Source organism: Amblyomma americanum, chromosome 1 (genome assembly GCF_052857255.1).
Source record: "Amblyomma americanum isolate KBUSLIRL-KWMA chromosome 1, ASM5285725v1, whole genome shotgun sequence".
In the NCBI taxonomy this organism is placed as follows: domain Eukaryota; kingdom Metazoa; phylum Arthropoda; class Arachnida; order Ixodida; family Ixodidae; genus Amblyomma; species Amblyomma americanum.
Window position 1 is genome coordinate 241,215,444 of NC_135497.1, and position 23,496 is coordinate 241,238,939.

The following is a 23,496-nucleotide window of genomic DNA, read 5'->3' on the forward strand; positions in this document are numbered from 1 at the left end:
AAGTAGCTGAAATCTCTTCCCTGTCATTTTCTGACGCTTTGCCTTCTTGCAAAGAAGCCGCCGTGGCGTCTTACTGTCACAGCATTCTTGCTTGTCGTGCTGCATTCCCCAGACCTTGTCTGCTTGTATGTAAGCACATCTTTGTGCAAAGAAGGTGCTGCATTTCTCATCCATATCGTGTCCCCATAGGAATGGCCTGCTCATATGTTAGCGCACTGTTACTTTTTTTTTTTCCGCCCCTTTGCACCTAAGCACCGCAAAGAAGCCACCATGTCAGGTGATTGCCGCTGCATTCCAGGTCATGTTGCATGCCCCCATGTTCAGACTGCTCTATGTCTGCACATGTGTGGTTGATCACTAGACGTATTATACAGCCTGAATTTTAAAAAAAAGTGTAGTATCCAAGAAATCGTGCTATCTGTGGATGCATTAACTGAGATTAAGTAGAGGGACTCTATGAGATATTTTCAATGCCGGTGATGTTGAGCGTATGAAACGGGAACGTATCAGTGAGGTTTTATTGGAGCAATGGTGTGTAAGACATCAGTATACATGCATCATCTTGTGGTATTTGCCGATATGTCCAGTAAATAATTTGCAAGTTAATTTCTTCTGTTATGCTGTTTTCGTTTCAACAGCCAAACAGTGGCTGTGGCGTACAAGAGAGCTGAGGTCATGTGAAGCATACAAAATCTGCATTATAATAGCTGCTTGTTCATTTATTTATTATTTTTCTAACTCTTGTGGTAGCCTGGAGTAGGAGTTTGACAGAATTAAAATGATGAAGCAGGGATTATATGGCAGTTGTATGCCTCACGTGACACTCTCTTCTTGTACATAATAGCAATGTTCCTCTGAAGAAACTAAAACAGCATGCGAGAATTAATCCAGTTATTAATTATTTACTGGACATGGGCACATTGCACGTGCCAATCCATGTTTACTGATGTCTTGTGCATCATTCCAGAGAAGGCACACATAACCGAAATTTGGTGTGGAAATTTTGGCGAATACAGTTGAGCCCGCTTGTAGTGAACACTTCGTTACTATGGATAAAGGCTACACAAATACCACAATTTTGCATTGAAGCAATGGCAAAATGTCTTGCAGTGTCTGTCAACAGACGTGTGCACTCATGGCTTTGTTAATGAGCCCACAAACTCTTTGCACTTGCCTGTGACAGTGCCACTTTCATTTCCAAGTGCTTGTTCTGCTCCTTAGTTCTCTCACTTCATTGCACATTTGTCAGCACTTTTGCATATAGCATGCTGGAGTGCGCTCTTTAGTTGCAAACTCCTTTCTTTTCTCATTGAACACACAAGGAACAGCCGCATGGTCGGCTAATTGAGGATTTACCTTGCTTTCATTTTTTCCAGCACTATGCTTTTTTGGAGAAGTTCATGCCTTGAGTTCTGCTGTGTGGTGTGCACTGCACAGCAGTTTCATTGTGTTTGTTCATAATTAACTGTGAAAAGAAAGGAAGAGCATTTTTTGATTAAGATGGCCATTGCGGTTGACCGTACTCATCGCAGGGTACAAGAAGAATGGCTTGTTTTGCAAGTATAGACGAGAAAAATCAACAATTTTGGCCATCCACGAGGGTTTGGCTCTGCTTGGATGTCTGTTTAGTCGCAGGGTAAATGCTAAGGGGCCGTTGATAGTACAGTAATCCCTCGTTATAATGGAGTCAGCGGTACGGAGAAAAACTGCATCATAAGCGGTAATTCGATATAAGGAACCACCCGAGAAAAGCTAAAGCAATCAAGGTGTAATTGCACCGCGATTGCGAGGAAGTCAAAATACAATGTATTCAGGGAAGCAAAACTTTATTCAGGTGCAAAAAAGGCAGCGAGCTTTGGCTGTCTCAAGTTCTTACCGGGCACGTGCAACCCCTGCTCTAATCTGACCAAGCATTGCATGAGGCCATGGTCGCCGCCCATGCATTCAACCTTCGAAGTATTTTGAATCATGAAGTCAGTGGCCGCTTTTATGGGGTTTTTTTGGGGTATTTCGAAGGCAGTGGCCACTTTTAGGGGGTGGGGGGTGGGGGGCAATTCACAGGAGACTACTAGAGTATCGCGCTGGAAAGTGCTGCAAATGCCATCGCTCGACTCTGAGGTTGTGTTTGTTGTGCTCAAAAACAATTAGCCACTCTTTGTGGGTACGCAGCACGATTGTGAAAACTGAACAGTTTTGCAGTAGGGGCTTTGCATGATTACTGGGCAATTTTTTTTTAGGTGTGCAGCCATGAAGTTTGCGAAACGAGAGTTTTTCGTTGCACCGTTGTCGACGACACTGTGCTAATTCTATGGTTTGAGTGTCGGTGTTCGCGCAGCGTCGCATCCGCGCCGTTGACAAATATCTAGGAACAAAGTTCAATAACCCTACCACGCATTCAGGCCGCTTTGTCTAGTCAGATCTAGTCAGATGGCGTGAATCGAGCATGACTGGCTCGAGAAAATCGCCAGGGAAACGCCATGGTTACGTTACGCCATGTTGAAAGCCTGACTCGCCGCTGCCGATGCTGGGATTTTTTGTTTTCGGCAAGTTATCAGTTGATTTGCACCGTCAAAAGTGCAACGAAGCTAAGGGCGGTGTTTTATTGCAATGCAGGCCGATTATGGCAAGCGGCGAGCAAATTTCTAGACCGGCTTCTCCAAAGTCATCTTCCGATTTGTTGTGTAGCCGCCGTGGTGGCTGAGTGGTTACGGCGCTCAGCTGCCGGCCCGAAAGACGCGGGTTCGATCCCGGCCGCGGCGGTCAAATTTCGATGGAGGCGAAATTCTAGAGGCCCGTGTACTGTGCAATGTCTGTGCACGTTAAAGAACCCCAGGTGGTCGAAATTTCCGGAACCCTTCACTACGGTGTCTCTCATAGCCTGAGCCGCTTTGGGACGTTAAACCCTCATAAACCAAACTAAACCAATCTTCCAATTTGTTAACATAGCTCCTCGCGTCGAACATGGCAAAGGGCATGCGACCAGCAGTCGCTTGCGACCAGGCAGCACCAGGCAGCAGCAGGCAGCAGCCTGGTAAACAACACCGTTGTTCACATTTGCAAGCGTAACCTGCAGGTCGCCTTCTCGTTTGAAGCGAAAACTCTCGGGAATCAAGTTGTTCATGCACTTTCGAGACTTTCGTCTGCTTTGGCCGATGTGAAGCGGTTAGGCTTTGCGAGGACTACGGCAGCCAGGGAGCACCTCGGCTCGTTGCCCGGCGCATCCGCGGTCGGCATCGTTGCCGAAAGCTCAGCTTGCTCGCTCATTGGTTCAGCGGTTTGCGACTCGCAGTCGCAATGGTGGAAAATTGAGCAGCGAGCGACTGGCCTGCGACTGTTGCTTTTCAACCAAAACAGTCGCACAACCTCTGCGACTCGCAAGTGTGAATGGTTCCGTAATCAGAGCGACACTTCTTTTGTGCTTTTTGGCACGTTTTAGCACCAGAAGTGCTCTTTAGAGCGGTAAAACATTGCTCATTGAGCGCATCCCATGGAATGCCACAGCGCAAGTCTGCCCGCGGTCTTTTGGCCACTTTTTGGCATCCAAGAGACCACGGTCTTCCGGCATCGCAAAGTGTCAGGACGACTTTATTTTCTATCACGGGATTCTATCATGGGGCAAACCAGCGATGGGATTGCGACTGAGATTAACGGTTCGGGCGTGCTGCACCATGGAATTTGACAGCTTCCATTCACTCCACTGTAAACAGCTGGGGCACTCGGCACTCGCTTGGTACCAGTTACTAGGCAGGCCATCGGTCGTAGGTTTGGTACTTTTGTGGCCTGTTCTGTGCCTGCATGAGTCTTCATTCATTGACGGTATTAGTTTGACACTGCATGCGCAAGAGGGTTGCCGCCGCTTGGCGGCGGCGATGCCTCCGCTCGCCATTCGCTCTAAGTGGGTCAAGCTCTTCGTGCGCTTCGAGTAATGCGGCTTAAAATGCATGCATTTGAGTCGGGTCCGGAAGAAATTTCGAATAAAGCAATATTTCGAGTTAAGCAATTTCATTATAATGATGGACTACTGATGTTCGGTCTGACTACCGTTCATGATTCGCGGGAATACTTTGTCTTAGTAGGTGATGACACTGGCATTTCGGCACCATACACTAATGAAAGCATTGTTCATTAAGGTCAAATATTTACTAAGAGTGAGGAACCTGCAGAAAACAGTGCGGAAAATTAAGTTGCATATGGAGCTGCAATAGCCTATGTCACGTCTGCCTCAACACTTTTGCAGCAGAGCCGCCAATCTGATGCTTTGCATGTCATGTCCACATTGAAGGAACTGGAGGGGAGGGAATGCGTTTTCTTTTTTTCATCCTAGCATAAATTTCCTAGCTTTATATAGTGCACATTCTCCTAGTGTAATCATTGCAAGTATCCCTTGAGCAAAGAAAGGGAACTGAATCTTGGTTTATTAAGTGCTTTGCCGTGTTGAAGCAGGTGAAGCAAAAAGCCTATTAATCATAGTCAATGCAACTGTTTTGTGCAGGCATCTACCAATGTTTGTTCATGTCATCTGTCAGGGTGTTTTGCATGAGGATGTTCATGTGCGGAATGCTGCTCTCTTTGCATTGGGCCAGTTTGCTGACTTTTTGCAGGTAAGTCTAGCTTTTCCATGAATGGGACTAGTCATAATATGGCAATGAATGCGATGTCAGGAAGAGCAGAAGCCCTATGCTAGGTTTTGCTTGCACAGAAGCATGAGTCAGATGTAGTTTTCTCTGCTTTTATTTTGGCCACTGTTGAATCAAAGGACAGTTGCCCGCAAGCGTAGTGCAACCTCTTAAGTCATATCAGGCTGAAACTAATACTTCTCTCCAGAAAAAATTCTTTTTCATTTTCTGGGCCATGGTTGTGGCTGCTGCATATAGGAGTCATTATTAAATAAATTTTATATGCAAATGCACATCACTAACTTAGTCAAATTGGGATGCACATCATGGAGTGAGTATGTGGAGGTTGTGAGATCATCCGTGCATGTTGAGTTGAACATCACATCTGTTACACAGTTTAGAGTGTAGACTATATATATCGATACCATTGCATTTGCCAGCATGCATTTGTTCTTGCCCTTGCTATTGAGTGCACCTAGTTGAAAGGTTATAGCAGTAGTTAGTGTGCCATTCCTCTTGCCATGTTATAAGTGTTATAGTTGTTGCACTAGGCTGCCTGGCACAAAGAGATGCTTCAGCCACAGCAATGTCACATAGCGCTGGGTTATGTGTTGAGGTGGGGAAAAGCTTCATGGAGAAGGTGGTGGTGCCTATTTTAAGGTCCATGTGTGGTGGTTGACTTTATTTCATTTATACTGGTTTGTTTCGTAGCAAAGTACAGACAATAGCTCAAATACTTCTTGCCTTGAAGTAAACTGAAGCAACTACTGCAACAGTGTGTGCAATTCTAGCAGGTTGTACAAAAGACGCAAATGCGAAAACACTTAGTGATTCTTGGTGGATCATTTGAATGCATTTGCAGTCAAACGTGGTTTATATCTGAGGTTGACACCGAAAAGTTTATTCTATTTGAGGTCAGCACGCCAAGTTCGTTACATTCGAGGTCCAGACTTGAAAGTCGCTGTATCGGAGGTGGCGTACTTAGGTTCGGTATACCCAAGGTTAACACACTAAAGTTCGTTATATCCGAGGTGGCATACTAAGGTTCATTAATCCAAGGTAATAGTGTACTAAGTTTGTTCATGGCCTGGTGGGCAGGTTGTCGCCTGCCACTGGCTACTGACAGATGGCGCTTGCCACGGATGGTGCTCGCCATAAATACTGGCAGCACCCCCAGCACCTCCCCTTGCCTATGCTTAATATGAAGCTTTGAAACAAACTGGAGTGAATCAGCAGAGAACGATGTGCCACATATCTACTATGTCATTTGATGCTGCACATTCTAGGGAGCTTCAGGTTCTTAACAATAGCCTGTGTGCAGCATGGCATCCCTGTTTCTGCTGTGTTTTCAGTTGCCAAGCAGCCTCACTGAACAAGTTAATGGCTGCTGTCTGACAAGAGGAACACTACCCTAGCTGTCGACCACAAGCTTTTATTAGGCACACTTGAGAGTGAGAGTGAGCCTCCTCCACACCATTTTAATGCGATAACATTAAGGGTCCCATTCAGTGGAAAACCAGGCTTCATCAGCGGCGTGAGCAAAAAATCTCTAGAGAAGCACCCTAGGTGGGCCACCTATGTCACGTGATCTTGTGGCTTTATCACAACCTGTCCACAGGATTGTGAGCAAACTGCCCATCGTGGCAGGTGGCAGTTAAATTAATGATTGGTCACGAGAAGTTGCATAGGTAGAGCAACCAGTAGCAGTGTTTGAAACAGCCACCTGCCAAGACAGTGGCACATCGCTTAAACACTCCATTACTGTGCCAAGAGTGGTATGAGGACTCCCAGCGATCTATGAATTTAAAGTAGAGAATGACCAGTTCCACATATATGGGCATTATTAACCCATTAACGGTATCACGTTATACCTTTACGGCGGAGCTTAAGTGTCCCCTACAGTTTTTTATCTCAGCAGCTAGTCAGCGCAGACGCATGCTTTCAATAGCAGCATCACTGTAGCACAGCACAGCCTTGACTTCTGCTTAGGCCTCTTTGGCCATTGGTTTCGTGGTCCTTACCATTTTGAGATGTACGGTGTATTAGCCTAGAAAAATAAACACTGAATCTTGATGCTTCAAGGTCCCCACCCCCTTTTTTTCCATGACGGTATTGTAAATACTTGCAGCGTTTAAAGAGCATTTTATATGTCAAAGCTTTTGAGCTGCATATTGTCCAGCTAAAATGTAAGATGAAACTAGTTTGTCTAATGGTTCAACATAAGTGAAGACCCATCAGTTTTTTGTCAGGTATAGTTTTTTATGGGTGATGCCTTACTTTTTTCCTTACTTCCTTAGCCAGAAATTGGAAAATACGCCAATGAAATTCTGCCCATCTTGCTGAACCACCTGGGCCAAACAGCGGAGCAAATGGCCCAGACGGGAAAGGACCCACCAAATCTCAGCAAGACCTTCTATGCACTGGAGACATTCTGTGAAAATTTAGGTCTGGTTGTCAAAATATCTGCCTTCTAGCCCTCTCTCTGGGGTCTCTTTGTTGTGCCAGCAGTGGACATCAATTGGTACCAAAGCTGTCTTTTGCACCCATTGACTCCTGGGTGTCCATTGATTCCTGGATGTCTTAAAGCAGCTTGAGTGCCAATAAGCTTGGGAGTTTTGCCTGTTTTCTAGTGTGACATCAGCCCATTTGTGGAGCATTGCGCCACTGGTCAATTGGTTTTCTGGTAGAATTAGTGTGCCTCATTGCTCGCAGAAAAATGTTGTGCAGTCACAAACATGCAGCATGTTTTTTCTTTGCGTATGAATATCATGGACAGCAGAACCTCATTGACAGGTTTTTTTTTATAAATGTGGATGGAAGGCATGTTATCAAGGAAAAGGTATCATCCAAAACCAGTAGGATTTTGAAAGTGGGGCATGAAGGAAGTATGAAGTGACACTTTTACACTTGCTAAAAAAAGTACTTGTTGGCATACAGTCAGAAGAGGATTTCTAGTGCTTGTGGACATCTCTCTGCATTTGTGTTGTCTTAAGTGCGAAAGAAACTGTGCAACGTATCTGGGCTGGTCATGGAAAGGGCAAAAATAGCTGGAATCTCTTCTTGTAACCACCATTGTTTTCGTATGCTTCACCCTATTGCGCATGTGTGCTGCAGAGAAGTGGCTCTGGCAGTTGGCTGCCGCTGCACATTTGCTCATGTCGCGTGCACCCAGAAGTGGCTCGGTCATTACCACATAAATGACAATTTTTGGATGATTCGCCTCATCACATTTATGCACTGGATGGAAGCCACTCTGACATCTGACTGCCATTGAGCTTCTGCCTTTCATGTCACTTGCTGCAAGGCTCAACCTGTTCATATGTTCGCACATCATCATCCTTTTTTTTTACATGCTTTGCTTCATTGCACTTATGCACTTTGGAGAAGCCATCCTGTGGGCTGACTGCCACTGCACTTCTGCTCATGTCATGTTCTCGCAGGCTTGGGTCACTTGTATGTTCACGCACCTTCTGTTGGTTGCTAAAGGTATACAATTAGAATTCGACAAAATTTTAAAACATACTAGCTGGGAAATCATATTATCTAGGAACGTATTAACCAAAAGAAAAATGGCAACTCTTCAAGACACTTATATTGCTCATTATTTTGAGCCTATCAACTGGGTGATCATATGAACAGAAACATATTAAGTTCCATTTTATTATTCCCTTTTTACCTTTGTTAAATGCTTCAAGCAACCTAACTTGCTCTCCTCTGCATATTGTACTAGATATATGCTGCATAGTTCTTCCAAATCTTTGGGTGAACATCTGAACATGTCGCTGTGCATTTTTTATCAGACATGCGGGCCTCCTATGTATGAACCTCACATACCCTCAAGCTCAGAGACAGAGCAGCACATTGCGTACAAACAACAAAAAGGAAGGTGGCTGTTTTCCTTCTTGTCTTCACTTTTCTGCTGCCTACTGTACTGCCTTAAAATGGACCATTAACTAGTCTAGGTGTAAAAGCCGACGTAAAAAGGGTGTAAAGTTTTACAGCGCGAGCTGTTTATAGCTTTGTTCCCTGGGTTTCGCTAGTGTCGATGCCACCTGTGCTCAGGCAACACATCAGAGGTGGCCAACAAGAGGGAGGACATGTGGCAGTGAGCAGGCAGAGAGGGGTTGAATGCAGAAGTGTCCCTGAGAGGCAGCATTTGCTTACGTCTGGCGGCATGATCCAGTGGTGTTACACGACTAGCAGCTGTGCACATGCACAGTAGTGGGCACAAGAGTGACGATAAAACCACAGGTGGCAATATTACACATCAGTTGCATTGTGAAGAGGCCACGGATGCAGCCAAGAGGGAGCGGTGTGCTCGGGACGCTGCACCAGCTGCGATGGCTCAGTGGTTAGTGTGCTTGGTTGCGGAGCCGGAGTACCTGGGTTCACACCCACATATTAAAACCTCATTAATTCGAACTTCAAGGGACCGGGAAGAATGTTTGAATTATCGAATGACTGAGAAGAAACTGACAAGAACCGCTTGCATCGTGGTAAATTTATTTGGTGGAAGACTGGGTAATGGTTGCCTGCTTTTGAGGTAACTTCGCAACAATGACGATTTTTCACAAAAAGAGGTCCAAAAATGAGTCCAGGTATTTCCGCCAGCAGCTGTTTTTTCAAGCAAACTTCAGCTTTTTTTTTTCTTTTTGCACAGATCCTTGATGCTTGGCTACTTTGCCATTCACTTTCATACAGTGACCATAGAGTCCTTTTCTGTCTTGATAACACGAATTCAAATCGAGTGACATTAAAAAGAAAATAATTTCTATATTTAATATTGTCGGCAATAAATGCGTCATTTGCTGCCGAACAAACGTCAGCGTAGCCAGAAAGAGGCATAGAACCGATTTTTGCCAGGAACAAAAGTTGCATGGAGTCGTCCTCACTGTCCTTTTAATGGTGCTTTTTCATGCTAAAATGGAATTAAGTGATGCTTAATTCAATTTTAGTTCAATACATCATTTCTATTGCCTTGCATGCTTCACGACAATTTCATGAATTTGCTGTGCAGAGGGAGAGCTGGTGTTCTACTTGCCTGCGGTCATGGAACGAGTCCTCGTTTTCCTGACAGCACCATCATATCGGGCTAAGGAGCTGGCCATCAGTGCTATTGGTTCTGCTGGTGAGTTTGATCATGTTAGAATGAAACAGGTCAGCAGTTTTGGTCATGTTTCAAAGATGGCAGCATTTACAGGTGAACCCCGTTGCACCTGCTTATGGCTGTGCAGCGGAAAAGGACGGGAGATAGATTGTACAGTTGGGACAGTGTATGTCAGAGGCTTTGGTGTGAGTGGCATTTGGAGAAAGCAGCCAGAAATGACTAGAGAAAGAGGGACCTGTTGCAGCTACATGTCATCAGAAGCTGATCTGTTGCAGCAGTGCATGCATTGAAAGTTAGCCAGGGGCACACATCAAATTTTTGTATAGTGAAGGCATTAGAATCCATTGCCAAGCTAAAGTGATGACACATAAAAGCAAGCATGCACCCTAAGCATGTGCATTTGTCACAGCAGGAAGTTCTCAAGCACAATCATAACTGTGCAAAGGTGAAGCAATGGTGATGTGCCAATGAGGCTCTGAAAAAGTTCGGGTTGTTTGCATAAAGCTGAACTGGTGTAACTAAATAAGAGGGCTTACAGACGTAAAGTGGCAAGTTTATCTGCAATGCAGTCAGGGTGCCAGGCAGGGAAGGCAGCTCACGAAATGGACGAATAGCAGCACATTTTCAGTGCCAGCAGGACACCAGATCGACAAAAATGCCTGATAGATAGGATGAAGAGCAAAAACTTAGCTAAAACACAAGCACTTACTTGCTGTATATTTTAAAAATGTAGAATGCTTTTAAGAGCTGCTTGCTGAGGTTTCTTGTGCACAGTTTTCATGCATAAAATTTGCAGAAAGATCTCATACTTTGAACCTAAAAATGAATGGAAAGAATGTACTTAGGAAGGCTTGAATGGTATCTCCGCAGTGGCCAAAATTGTCACTATCTGATGGGGCAATTTCTAAGCCACTACATTTCTGTTACTGACGGGCTAAATAAGGTGGGGTGGTGACAGCAAAATGATACGGCACACTTGCTTTTCATTTCTCCTGTCCTCCTCTTTGTCATCATTTGGTTGCTTGCATAGTGGCTTCTTAGGTGGTGATGTAAGTTTACCACTTATGCCACTATGGAGACATACACTACCACCATCAGCTTGTTGCTACTCCCGCGTGGTTTGCCACAACCTCCCAGCAGCGCGTGAGCCTTAGGTGCAGGACACTTGCTTTTGCTTTCTTTTTTGCCCTCCTATCCTTCCCTTCTGTCTCTCCTTGCTCAGCTTTTTACAATTCAACCTCTTCAAGGTCATTATCGACTTGCACCAGGTGTGTTATCTGTAAGTTTGTCCATGATTTCACCTGACCAGTATTCCTTCTGGAGCGTACAGCAAATTGAACTGCTACTTCTTTTTTTTTTACATTTTCTTGCAAATTTTCACACTTTCTGAAAAGCTGTCACAGCCACCTTGCAGTAAGAGTTAAGCATATTCTTGAGGCGCTTTACTGCAATTAGCCCTCATGTCTTGTTCTTGCCGTACTGTGCACCTTACAGTGAGCTCATGAATGCTATCTTATTTCGAAAGAGATCAGTGCTATAAATTCAGCCCTTTTTTTGTTGCTTATTTTTCTTTCTGCTAGTGAGCTGCATCATTAAAAGCCCCAAAACACCTACTATCAGAATTGAAAAATGAGCATGAACAGGCAGCGCTTGTGAAATCAACAGCAAGAGCTCTTCAAAGGTTATTTATGTCAGTGGAGTTAGATCAAAAATAGCTGTTCAGCACTTGCAAGGCTTTCCCCAACTCTTAGTGTTTTGCTTTTCTTCATGACGGTGCTTTCGTTTTTTTTTCTCTCTTGTTCATAAGCCAATTGCTACTGCTATGTATACTTGGGCTGCTTTCTTGTATTTGCTTGCATATAAAGAAAGCATGAACGTGGACCCTATGCACGGAAAAGAAAAGCTAGGAAGAAGCATGCCCACACCTGTTTATTTGAAGACAGAGCGATCAAATACTACAGTACTACCCCGCTATTGTAAACTCAGTTATAGTAGAAACTCGGATATAGTAAAGTGAAGCCGAGGTCCCATTTTGCCTTCCATAGACGACTGTACGCTTTTCTTTAGTTATAGGAAAGATTTTTTTTTTGAAGAAACGGCTATAGTAGAGCATCTGGCCATGGCGATGTACTTCCCGCGGAATGATGACATCGTGGCACACGTGAGGTCCAGGATCACAAGGCATATAGATACTGAATACGACAAAACGGCGCTCTTTGAGGTGCCTTCACCACCAAGCTCAAAAGCGGTGGAAGGAGAGGCCAACTTTTCGAAGACCTTGAGGCTGTGCGGCAAAGCCTGCGGCGCTCATGGGAAAAGTAAAGCTGACTGTGAATGTAGAAAGAAGGCGGCGCGGGTCGCTGAGGAAGGAAAGCCAGTAAAAGTGCAGTGAGGATTAGAAAATGGAAGAAAAAGGCATGTATTCCTAGCATGGCAGCACAAAGCCCGGGGAAGGTGGCACAACGGCACTGTGTAGGTAGGTGGTTTTGCCACGCTTGACTGTGTTACACGCATTTCTTAACTACTCCCTTTTAAATGACGCTGAGGCCATGGAAGACGACGCTCTGATTATGCAAAGCTTTGATTTCCACATGGAATGAGACTGGCATTATGTTCTAAGCCGCCCTGTATTCATGCAAATGCAGTACTTCCACAAGACTTAAATCAAGTCAAAAACGTGACAACACGTGATAACTGAAAATAAATAATTATCGCGTAGAGGGACAGTAAGAGCAGGAGATAAGGTATTTCTGAGTGTTTCTTTTATGAACCAACATTTCGTGCTTAGTAGAGCCATGCCATCACCAACAACTGATATAGTAAAGACGCTGATATAGTAAATATTTTTGCTGGTCTGAGCTACCTTGTGTTCAGGATATGTGTTACGTCAGATGGTTGTGGTTCCCGATGAATATACATGTTGACTGATAACTTACCTGGCCATGTTCATATGAGGGAATATGCCCTGACCACCAGAAAAAAAGAGCATGCATACATAGGCACGCATTTCAACTCTTATAGTTGTGTGGCATTGTTTCAAAGAGTCAGAGTGTTTAGCAAAAGGCAGAGTGAGCATGCCTGCATGTTGTTGGGAGTGTCAATCAAGGAGCAGCCAGAGTGCATCAGTCAAGCCTCTGTATGCAGTTCAGGCATAATGTTACCACTGTTGTTTTTCTTCTTTTTGGGCTCTTTTTTTATTGTTTTGCTTAGTTTCCTTTTCCTGGAGTGTTGACCTGCCTTCTCTATTGCTCTGCTCTCATTTGCACCTGCCATTTATGATGCTGAAGAAATCTGGCTGATAGCTGAGCTTGCCTTCACATGCTGTAACATTTTGAAAGTGGAAATAATGCTGTTGAAAACAAACCTGGGGTGGTTTTAAACCGGCACAGCAAGTGGGAAGCAACTTTTGTGGCACGATTGCAGGTTCTTGTGTGCACTTGTCTCTAGCAAAGTGGAAGCAGCAGCGGAACCGGTTTGCAACAGCCCAAGGAAGAGAGAAGAGGCGTTTAGACATCCTCCTAGCCCGATAAAAGGGTTGATAGCACTTATATATTGCTCAGTGTTTTATTAAATAAACACATGATGTACCGATTGTGCGGGTTTCTTGGCAGTCTTCAAAAAGTGTTTTAGGCCCCTCAAACACATCTCTTGATGTTGCTTTAACTTTTATGCTTGTATTGTAAATTCGTGTTATCCCATAAAATATTGCAAAATCTTTATAAAATCTTCTCACACATACGCCTGTCAACACAAACTTGTCATATATTATGTCCATTTGCTTTTGTTTTTTTTAATCTGAAAATTTCAACGCCTTGTTTTGTTTTTATTAGTTCTTACTGGAAGGGAACTCTTTTACTGTCACAAAATGCCTGTTTCATTTAAATTCCAAAGGTTGTAACATGTTGCACTCTCCTTGTTCTTTGTCTTGTCCGCAAACAGCCAATGCCACCAAAGAAGCGATGCTGCCATACTTCCCTCATGTTATTGACAACCTCAAGCAGTATCTGACCGAGCATCAGTCGGAACATAATGCCACCCTTCGAACACAAGCTGTTGGTGAGAGCACACCTAAGCAATCAGTGCCCTGCAGCTTCTTGATAACACATTGATTTGCTTGCAGACACATTGGGCTGTTTGGCTAGGACTATTGGAGCTGCCAATTTCTTACCTATGGCTGAAGATTGTGTGCAGCTCGGGTTGCGCCTGATCGATGCTGTGGATGATCCTGACTTGCGTAGGAGCACGTGAGTGGCCTACTTGAATGTTTCGGTTTTGGAGCTCCAAAGTGCTAGTGTTGAGTAATTCAAGGTCTGTGTGTATCATTAGTTTTCAAACTGCTTGCCTTCATGCTGCAGTGGATTACTGGTCATCTCATATTTGTGTGTAGGAAAGTCCACTTGCGGAATTTTGCAGCAGGTTCAATACTAGGTGGTCCGCCTAGTAGAGTCCATAGTGACTGGTCCATATTATAAATGATGGAGAAGAAAGTGAAGATGACACCTTTGTACTGATTTCCAGACACTTTAAACTTGATCTTCAAATAATTTAGCCAGATACTAGGACGTCCGCCTAGCAGCGTCCAATAGTGGCTGGTCCACATTATAAATGGTGGAGAAGAAAGTGAAGATGACACCTTTATACTGATTTTCTTAACACTTGAAACTTGATCTTCAAATAATTTGGCCAGATACTATGGTTTTGCCATGGTCATATTTGTGAAAGTGGGTGCGTTTTGTCACTGGCGATTATTGGAAATTCATGAATATTAATTTCTCAAATTCAATGTTAACCGAATAACAAACATATTTGATTTGTATTTGAAATTTAAGATATTTGCACACCTCTCGTCATTTGTATTGTAGGGAAGTTCAGAACAATTTCAAAACATTTCCTCATGCACTCTATGGTGCTTCTAAAAACCACATTATTCCTGTGGCATTTTTAGTTAATTATTAATTTTGGCTTTAACCTACAGTGTTCTTGAAAAAATGCATCACAGAAACAAATGTGACAAAAAAAAAAGTGTTGTTAAGGTGAATAAATGATAGGCGTATGCGAATACAGTAAAACTTCGTTATAGTGAACAAGTAAAAAATCTGAAAAACAGTTTGCTGTAGCTGAAATTTGTAATATAAAATTTCTTCAAACATGCACGCAACAGTGGCGCAGTTTAAATCATGTAAAGGACAGCAATTCTGCCGATCCTTAGTCGAGAAATGGAGAGAAGTTTTCCCTGGTTTTGACGGCGCTTCGAAGGCACTCGCGGCTATTCCGAATGCCACTAAAAACTGAGGGCCAGTTAGGTTGGCGTGTTGAACCGTGCAGCCGTCGAAGGTAGAGTTTGTGGTTGTGGCCGCTCCACCGTATGCACGACATGTGCCGGCATCTAGACTGGTGCGATCTGCACACAGAAGTGTCAGATCATGCATAAGACCATTGACTGCTTCTTCCAGCGGCTTGTTTTCCTGAATTCTTGAATTTTAAAATGCTTCAAAAATATTTGAGATTTTTGAATATTGCAATTCACTTCAAAATCCAAATCGAAAACCACATTAATCACATCGATACTCAAAATGTTCAAATATTCGCGCAACCCTAATAAACAGAACGCGGTGTGTTATTAGTGTTGGAGCAAGCATCAAAATGGGGATATCTGTGCAGAACAATAGTGGGCCACACCCATAACAGCTCAGATAAAGTAATTTTTAACATTTGTCTTCCAACTACAGTCGAACTTACAACGAACCTAAAGGTTGAACGGATTTCGTTTGCTGTATCTTAAGTGGACTTCCCACAGCTGAACATTCAAAGTCAGACAAACGTGATGTTTACTTGAAAAGTCTGCATGTCTGCTAACCAAGCACAGTCATGCACCCTGTATGGTTTCCAACACATCACCCCCCCCCACCCCCTTTCCCTTCCCACTGTTGGCATTGCATAGGATGCTGGCTGCACACCCCGAAACTCTGTATTGGTGACTCTGCCTCCTCATTTCTGAGCCTCAGCAGAGCTGTAAAGATGCACAGACGAAGCTAGCTCAGCACACGTGTGCCGAGTACGTACTGTCCACTGTCTCCACGTGCTACCTCTACACAGCAGCGGCGCTGGTGGACAGCTGATTGTGAAGGCAGCTAGTCTCCTGACATGTGACCAGCTGGACCAGCTAGGTATATGGCTTGACTGGTATTCAGACTATTCAAATCACTGGCGTTGGTTCATCATCGACACTGTGCAGCAGTTTCACTCTGAACGCTGCCCCTGTCTGGCGTTCACCACACTTCTGCTTCCACATTATACACTTTGCCGTGCAGGCATACACCCATGCATTGACTGGCCTTGTAGCCCATTGGCGTGCAGGGCCGGCGGTTAACTTTGATTTCAGTGCTGTATTTTTGTTATTTTTGTGCTTTTTTTCTCGGGTCACAACGTTCATTTTGCAGGTGATGTGTCACGAGGTTTGGGTCGCACTGGCGGGAAGCACAAAATTTTCAACTACTGGTGGCTAGGAAGGCGAGTTACGGCACCTCATTGTGTTGCAGCCATGATTGTTTTTTGTGCCGTAAAAACCCACGTATACACAGTCTTTTTTTCCAGATTTTAGCATGTAAGATTTCCCCCTCGTATTATATGCTGATCCAAACAGTTTTAAGCCAAAATTCACAGTTCGAGTCTCGTTATTATTCAGCACTGTCATCATCAGGCTTCCATCTAGAGGAGGCTATCTAGCGGTGGCATCGGTTCACCGTTCCGACGCAGTTTCACCGCGCTGACCTCTTTACACAGTCACATTCGGGAGCAGGACAATCACTCCTCGCATGAGTTCGGGACCGTGAATGCAGTACTCCGCTGCTTTTAAAAGGAAAGTAATAGTAGCTAGTAACCAAAGATCACTAAAGCCGTAACTCCGGGTACACTTCCTTGGTGCACACGTTGTGCACCTATGCACATGCACATATGCCAGAGCCAATCTGCACGTGCATGCAGTGCGAGACACAAGCGTGGCATTCGTCGTCTAGATCTGTACATACCAGATGTTGGCACCCGCACCTCCGTCTCGCACTTGCGCCGGTTTGCAACAATCGGAGGACCACATGGCTAATATGAGCACTGGAGCGAGTGTCAGGTGCTAGTTTCGTCCCGGCATGAAATTCTCTGCTCAAGCATGCTAGCATGAGAGGGGAAGTGAACCAGCCTCAGGCGCATGGAGATGCGTGCCCTTTTTCGATGCCTGGCGTGAGGTGGTGTTGGACGCAAGCGCACAGAGGGTGTGGTGCATACGTCTCACGAGTGTCCATTGGATCACCGAGTCACGCTCAAAATGCTGTGCAATCAATGCTTTCGATGAACTTTCCTCACTCACACTGTACACAGATTAAAGTTGTTGTTTTTTTTTTTTTACTATCCCAAAATGATCATCATCATCATCTGCTGGTCCGTATTATATATGGGCTTTGATGGTATTTATGACACAGTGCCACTGTTCTAGTACATATTTTGATGGTAGCCCCATTCTCGTTCGTAATAAGTGAATGTTCACTATAACTATGGTCGTTATATAACAGGTGAGCTCGACTGTATGTCACCTGCAACCATTGCATTACAGTTAAACCTGGATATAACGAAGTTGAACAAAGTCTGCGATTTTTCGTTATATGCAGTTTTCGCGAGAAGACCCGAAAGGACAAGGACGGAAACCAAAATTACTAATGAATGCAGGAGAAAGCACCTTGAAAATGCTTACAGAAAACCCCATTACTCGAAGTCATAAACAAAGAGAGATGTTCCACGGCTCTCGCAATGTCACTACTAGTGGGGTGGGGAGAGTGGGAGAAGCGGAGCCACCGTGGCCGAGCTAGAGAGTGCGCACGGTTGCACCATCGTCGTAGACCGGCCGCGGAGGCACATGCCTCTTCCTGCATGTTCCTTCTCTTGGTCTGCCCGCCGCTGTTGCCCCAGGAAATGGACTCTTCGCCTTGCATCACTGGCACTCTCCGCCGTCCCCGCACCAGAGTCTGGACGCGCAAGACCTATCGGCGCCGGCATCACGCTAGCAAGCGCGTGGTGGCGATGCCGTTTTGTTTTTGTTATGTCCCATCATTTTCGCTGCTTTTGAGCATTACCTGTTGTAGTGCCACATGGTATGGTGTTCCAAAAGCGAAAGCAGTGGAGATGCGCCGACGGCACTGGAGCTGACGCATTTTCTCAGCTGCGGTCGCTCGTTGCGATCATTGAAATTCCTCTCATGTTGGTTCGTGCTTTATCATTGTGAAACTTTTATGCCAAATTTCGTAACTAACATGTAACTAACTAGCTAACAGGTAGTCGGCTTAGCGAGTTCATTATATCAAGGTCAACCGCCACTACACGTTCGTTACATGGAGGTCTCAAATACGCGCGCTTCAATGGGGGCGGCGTTGGGGAATTAAAAAACTTCGTTATATCTGGGAATTTGCTATATGTAGGTTCATTACGTCCAGGTTTAACTGTATCCAATCCTGTTACATTTACTTCCTATTGTCTTTTTCTTGGACATGGCTTCACTGGGGAAGCATAAATCCTCTTGTATTGGCCCAGCAGTTGCTTTTTTTTTTTTCAGCCCAAGGGAGTGTTATGAAATAAATAGACATGTTTCATAAGGTGAACACCAATATCTGGTGGTTCCTGAAAGTCATGAGGTTTCTGTAAAAAAAAAAAAAAAAACTTTTCATGTGCAGGCATTTGTATTGTGTTCGTTTGTGGCTTGAACTCTGTAAACCGCAGCTGTAAATAAACTAGGTAATTAAAAAAATCATGTGCTGCCTATGCATGAAGGTCGACTTGCATCACCGTTTCTCCCTACTCATGGCCTTTTACATGCTGTGCAGGTACGGAATGTTTGCATCTGTGTCTTCAGTCCTGAAAGCTGACATGACCAAGTATTTGGAGCCGATCCTAGATCACATGTTTACTTCCTTACAGTCCACTGAAGGGGTTGTGGTATGTTTTGGTTTTTCTGCTTGATATCATATTTGAGCTCGCTGAATTTTTCAGTTTTGCACCTATGCAGAAAGAAATGAAAAAGGCACTTTGCCTGAACGTTCTTTTTTTTCTAGTTTGGTGGCAAATAAGAACAACGTGCATAAGTAATGGGCCTATGTATAGCTTAATTTGGCTGTTCCTTTTGCTTGAAATATGTTTTTGTGCATTTATCGTGCTCCTACATACAGCATTGTAGCATACACAGGTAGCCTCATAAGAAGTGTTACAATTTGTTTTAGAGGACGAGCTGTAGGGAGGATCTCGGAGGTAAAGAGCATCAGTGCTGTGTGTCGGCGCTAGAAACTGTTGTGTTCACCTGCTGGCCAAAGAGAATGCTATTAAGGTTTACTTTGGCCATAAGGGACATGTGAAGCAAAGCGGGGCACCCTTCACCTCGTGGTAGGGTAAAAAATTCTGGAATATTTCTAACAAATCCTGCATATTGACTGTCAGAAAGCTGTTTTCAAACCACAATCTTGTGTTCAGTCCACTTTGACCACCATTTACAATGCTGCTTTCTGTCAAGTGCCATCACCCCTGCCTGAAATAGCCTTGTCATCTGTTCTGGTAAGGCATTAGATGCTTTAGAAAAGTTAGTGCCACTTGTGTGGAGTGAGCAAGAAGTGCTTGTCTGCCTTTGCTTGTTCAAGCTGTTCCTGGAGATTGTACGAGTAAAACAGTGCCAGCGTTTAAAGGTAACCCTTATTCTACCATGACAATATGCTTTCTCGGCTAGCCGTACTCCGCATTGATCGCTTGTACACATCAGGGTGCACAGGCATTGGCAGCACGGAGCATATTTACAGTGTTAGAGTAGCATAACAGGTGATGAAGCGGGCATGTCTCGGGAGATGCTCAAAAATGTATGCCATATAATCTCTTGTAAGGGCCGCACCCTCTGTTTTGGACTAGATAATTGAGAAAAAAATATGGCTATACATTTTTTTGTTTTTAATTCATGTGTGGGCTGCACCTTCAAAGTTCACATTCGGATTTTTTTTTAAAGTGCGACCCTTACACCAATTTATACGGTAAATGGCAGAAGCATTCTTGTTGGATTTATCGTATTTACTCGCATAATTTGTGTACCCCTAACTTTATTACAGAGGTTTATAAAAAAAAAGCTTACTTTCTTATTTTGCGCTGCCTACTGTGCCAAACCACCAGCATGCACGTGGGTGAGTGCAAGGCAGGCTTGGGAAGATCGGCTCTGCCGCATTGCTATGGTGTGGCTGCAAATGTGTGAGAGGCGAGGGAACGAATTGCATGCTGTTTACTCAGCTCGCTTGCGCTGGCGGTCGCCTTCCCGTACGACCAGCTGCGCGTGCGCCGGAATCCAAAACTACTAACCGTTAGCTGTTCGGTTTGCTGCTAGTCAGCCATGCCACACATGAGGGCGCTGCTTCATCACCTGTTACCTCCATTTGCCTCTGGCTGCTGGCTTCCCAATTGTATCGTTGCAAGTTTATTGCTTTGAGCTGCACGCTCACGCTGTCTTGGCATCCCATGGGGAACTACATAACGCGGGGCAAGGCGGTATAGGGTGCTGGCAATGGGTGCAAGTTGAGGGTTTGACGCATAGACGGCAATATACAGTATATATTGCACGTTTTGGCCTTTAGAGTTTTTAAGACGTGTTCACAATATTTTCACATAATTTGTGCACCCCTTTTTTGAAACCTTAATTTAATGAAAGAAGATGTGCAAATTACACGAGTAAATATGGTATTTGGATGCTTCCTTGAAAGCCCTCCCAGCAGGCATTGCATGTTGTCGTAAAGTTGAGGCCATGAGCTCGGAGGGATGGGGGGAGAGTTCTTAACGCAGTAGTAAGTCGAGCACTGGGAATATAATGTTGCTCCAAGTATTGCGCACTCTAAGCAGCGTATGTCATTGATTGATGCCTGTTAATTCACCTCTACATTTAAAAACTTTGTAAATGTTGCATTGTTGAGCTGAGAATACATGTGGGCTTCAGAATCAAAGCAATGTTTGAATCACAGCTTGCTCGCAAATTTGATCAATGTTGCTGTAAGCTTGCACAATGTGAGAGTTACAGTGGTATGTTGGGCCCCAGCTTGAGGTGTTCCATAGAGCCCTTTGACCATTGATTGCACATGCATGTTCATAATGCTTGGTTTCAAGCATTTGGTTTCAAAGCCACAAGAGGAAGGGGAAAGGAAATCCCTGGCTTTTGTATTAGTTCACTGTGCAATGCACACCGCATCTGGGGGCCGATGGCTGCGCATATGCCATAACAGCTGCTCATGTGTATATGGAAGACGCTCACAGTAAGTGGGCTAATGCACCCTGCAAAGCAACAAGGAAAGATAAAAAGGAGGAAAACTTGAGTAGTGACTTAGGTTTGTGTAACAGGACCAGGTACACAGGCAGGGGCTGGAGTTTGAAATGGTACGGCAGGCACCCAACACTCAGCTAACGTGGGCCACGAAGAGCAGCCATTGAATTGAGCAGAGTTCAGCAGGTGGAACAGACCAACTGCTCCAAGAATAGAGGCTATGGTGTGTAAAAAGGTTGTAGGGGAGGTAGTGTGATAACTGAGTGCAGCATAGGCAGGGCACATACGTGTACTGTCACGGTAGGCGCTGCATTCCTGATAGCAGGTGGGGCCTGGGCAGTTGAGTATGTGGCAGCTGTAAACATCATAGGGCAGAGAGTTAGGTTGTGGTTGGCAGATGTACTAAGTAGTAGAACTTTTTGCTGGGCTAATTGGTCCATTCTGATATGAGTAAAGCAGTGCGAATGAAGGTGCCAGAAAGTGAAACAAAGAAGGGACAGGAAAGAGCGCTGAATTGGCATCTGATTTTTATGGAGCGAACTGCGCACAATATATAGAAAGGCAGTGGCAGACAGTCAGATACAGTCACCGTCGCATGGTGTAAAGGGCCGTATAAAAGACGATGAAATCTCTGGAGGTATGGTAAAAGAGTGAAACTGTACTCCTCCCACTATACAGTCGACGACCGATTTTTCGGACCCTCTAGGGACCGTGAAAACGGCCGAAAAAATCATGAACCTATTGCTATTAAGTTGTGTTTCACGCATTCTAAAGCTCCTAATGACTAAATTTCGTCGCGTGACACGTGCATAGACGACGGCCGGCGACCGCTTTCATGAGCGCGGCCTGGCTGTGCTGCCCTCAGCATGTCACCGATGAATGCACGGGTTGGGACAAAGTCTTAGCGGGAAAGCGAACAAGCCGCTTCGGGAGCTGCATTGTGCCCACAGTATGATGGGCCCAGAACGAGAACTCGAAGATGGCGAAACAATAAGAACCGAGAAACGGCCGAAGCAAGCGCTTCGTTGGCGTTGGCCTCCGCCTTTAGGCCTAGCGACTAGAGCCAAAATCGGCATCGTATTCGGCGGTATGCACTCTGCGGTGGCTTGTGTATAATGAGGGCCATCTTGCCTGTCATCGAAACGCCAGTTATTTACGGTTTTACGGTAGAAAAGTCAGGGTTGCGGTGCATTTTGCCGCGGGTACGCTGACCTCGCTTTAACATGCACCACCATTTCCTCCCGCGCTCGCTGTCTCCATGAAGCTGTATGCTTCCACGCGCTTCGCTGCTACCTTTTTCCATATTTGAAACAAAAGACGGCATAGATGAGTTCCACGAACTGCTTTTAAAAAGTTTATGCAGCGGAAGACGTTCAAGAACCGTACGAATTCGAAACCACACTGATGCAGTGTGCCGACTCGTGCAGAATTTCAGTATCGCAAGAGGCCCCTTGAATTTCGTTTTATTTGGTCAAGTTTTCGATCTCTCCTGCAGTTTAAAGTAATGATGTTCCACTGTACACATCATATGGCAGCTTGGGTATTGGTGGCCAGTGCGAACGAGGTCCGAAGAATCGAGCAGTCAGTTGCGACGCGTCTGAAATTTCAGGCACTCTTATACATTGGCTCTATGGGCCATGTCGCGGTGCCGCGAAAAAGTCCGATTAATCTAGCGTGTCCGAAAGATCAGCCGTCCAAATTTTCGGTCGTCGACTGTATAACAGTCAATGTAACATGGTGTAAAGAGCCATAAGATCGTTTTGCCTTCAGGCACCTTCATTCATGCTGCTTTACTCATGTCAGGTGTAAGTAGATTTGCTGCAGGCGAGGTGCAGGGGAAAAGGGAGGAGGAAGTAAAAGCAACATTGTACACTGAGTCTATGTCTTCTGTGCTTGTGGTGTGTGGCTTGCTTATAGTGTAATCTTCTGGAAAGGAAGGTATTGTGGCCTCCACTGCGTGATGAGGGTTGTCATGAAGAATTGCTGCACTTGTAACTTTGCATATGATTTGCGCCTCCTACTCTGTGCCGAGATTTTTTTTTTTAGATTCTGTTGCTTGTAATGCCTGCAAATGTGTATGATATGAAAATTTATATATTATACATTGTTGAGATACCAGCATTTAGATACCAGAAAAATGGCATAGGCACATATACTTCTTCCTGGCACAGACACGACCTGTGAATGCTGCTGGCCACGGCCTCGAACTTTTTGAAGGCCTTGAGGAGAGTGATGATGAGGCTGCTGAAATTGACACTACGGGAGGAGGAGATGCTTCTGAGGATGACGACGACGATGATGAGCAGGGGTGAGTGACTGGCCATTCTTATGAGCTCTTTCAGCATGCTTTGCTGTAACTTGTGGTAAAAAAAAAAGATGCTATTTTGTCATTATCATGCCAGGATGTTACTTCCTGGTATATTTGCTGGCACTGGTGGCTGCTGTGTGCTTTTCCG

At 44.8% G+C, this 23,496-nt stretch overlaps 1 protein-coding gene across 1 annotated transcript in view; it reads left to right on the forward strand.

Annotated features, from left to right (window-relative positions):
* Nucleotides 1-23,496, forward strand: part of LOC144114825 (importin-4-like) — a 123,396-nt gene that overhangs the window by 76,086 nt on the left and 23,814 nt on the right. Inside the window, exons 14-20 of the mRNA XM_077648809.1 lie at nt 4,493-4,601; nt 6,914-7,061; nt 9,634-9,744; nt 13,663-13,779; nt 13,844-13,967; nt 18,588-18,699; nt 23,212-23,348. Of these exons, the coding sequence (XP_077504935.1) occupies nt 4,493-4,601; nt 6,914-7,061; nt 9,634-9,744; nt 13,663-13,779; nt 13,844-13,967; nt 18,588-18,699; nt 23,212-23,348 (858 nt within the window). The remainder of the gene's footprint in view (nt 1-4,492; nt 4,602-6,913; nt 7,062-9,633; nt 9,745-13,662; nt 13,780-13,843; nt 13,968-18,587; nt 18,700-23,211; nt 23,349-23,496) is intronic.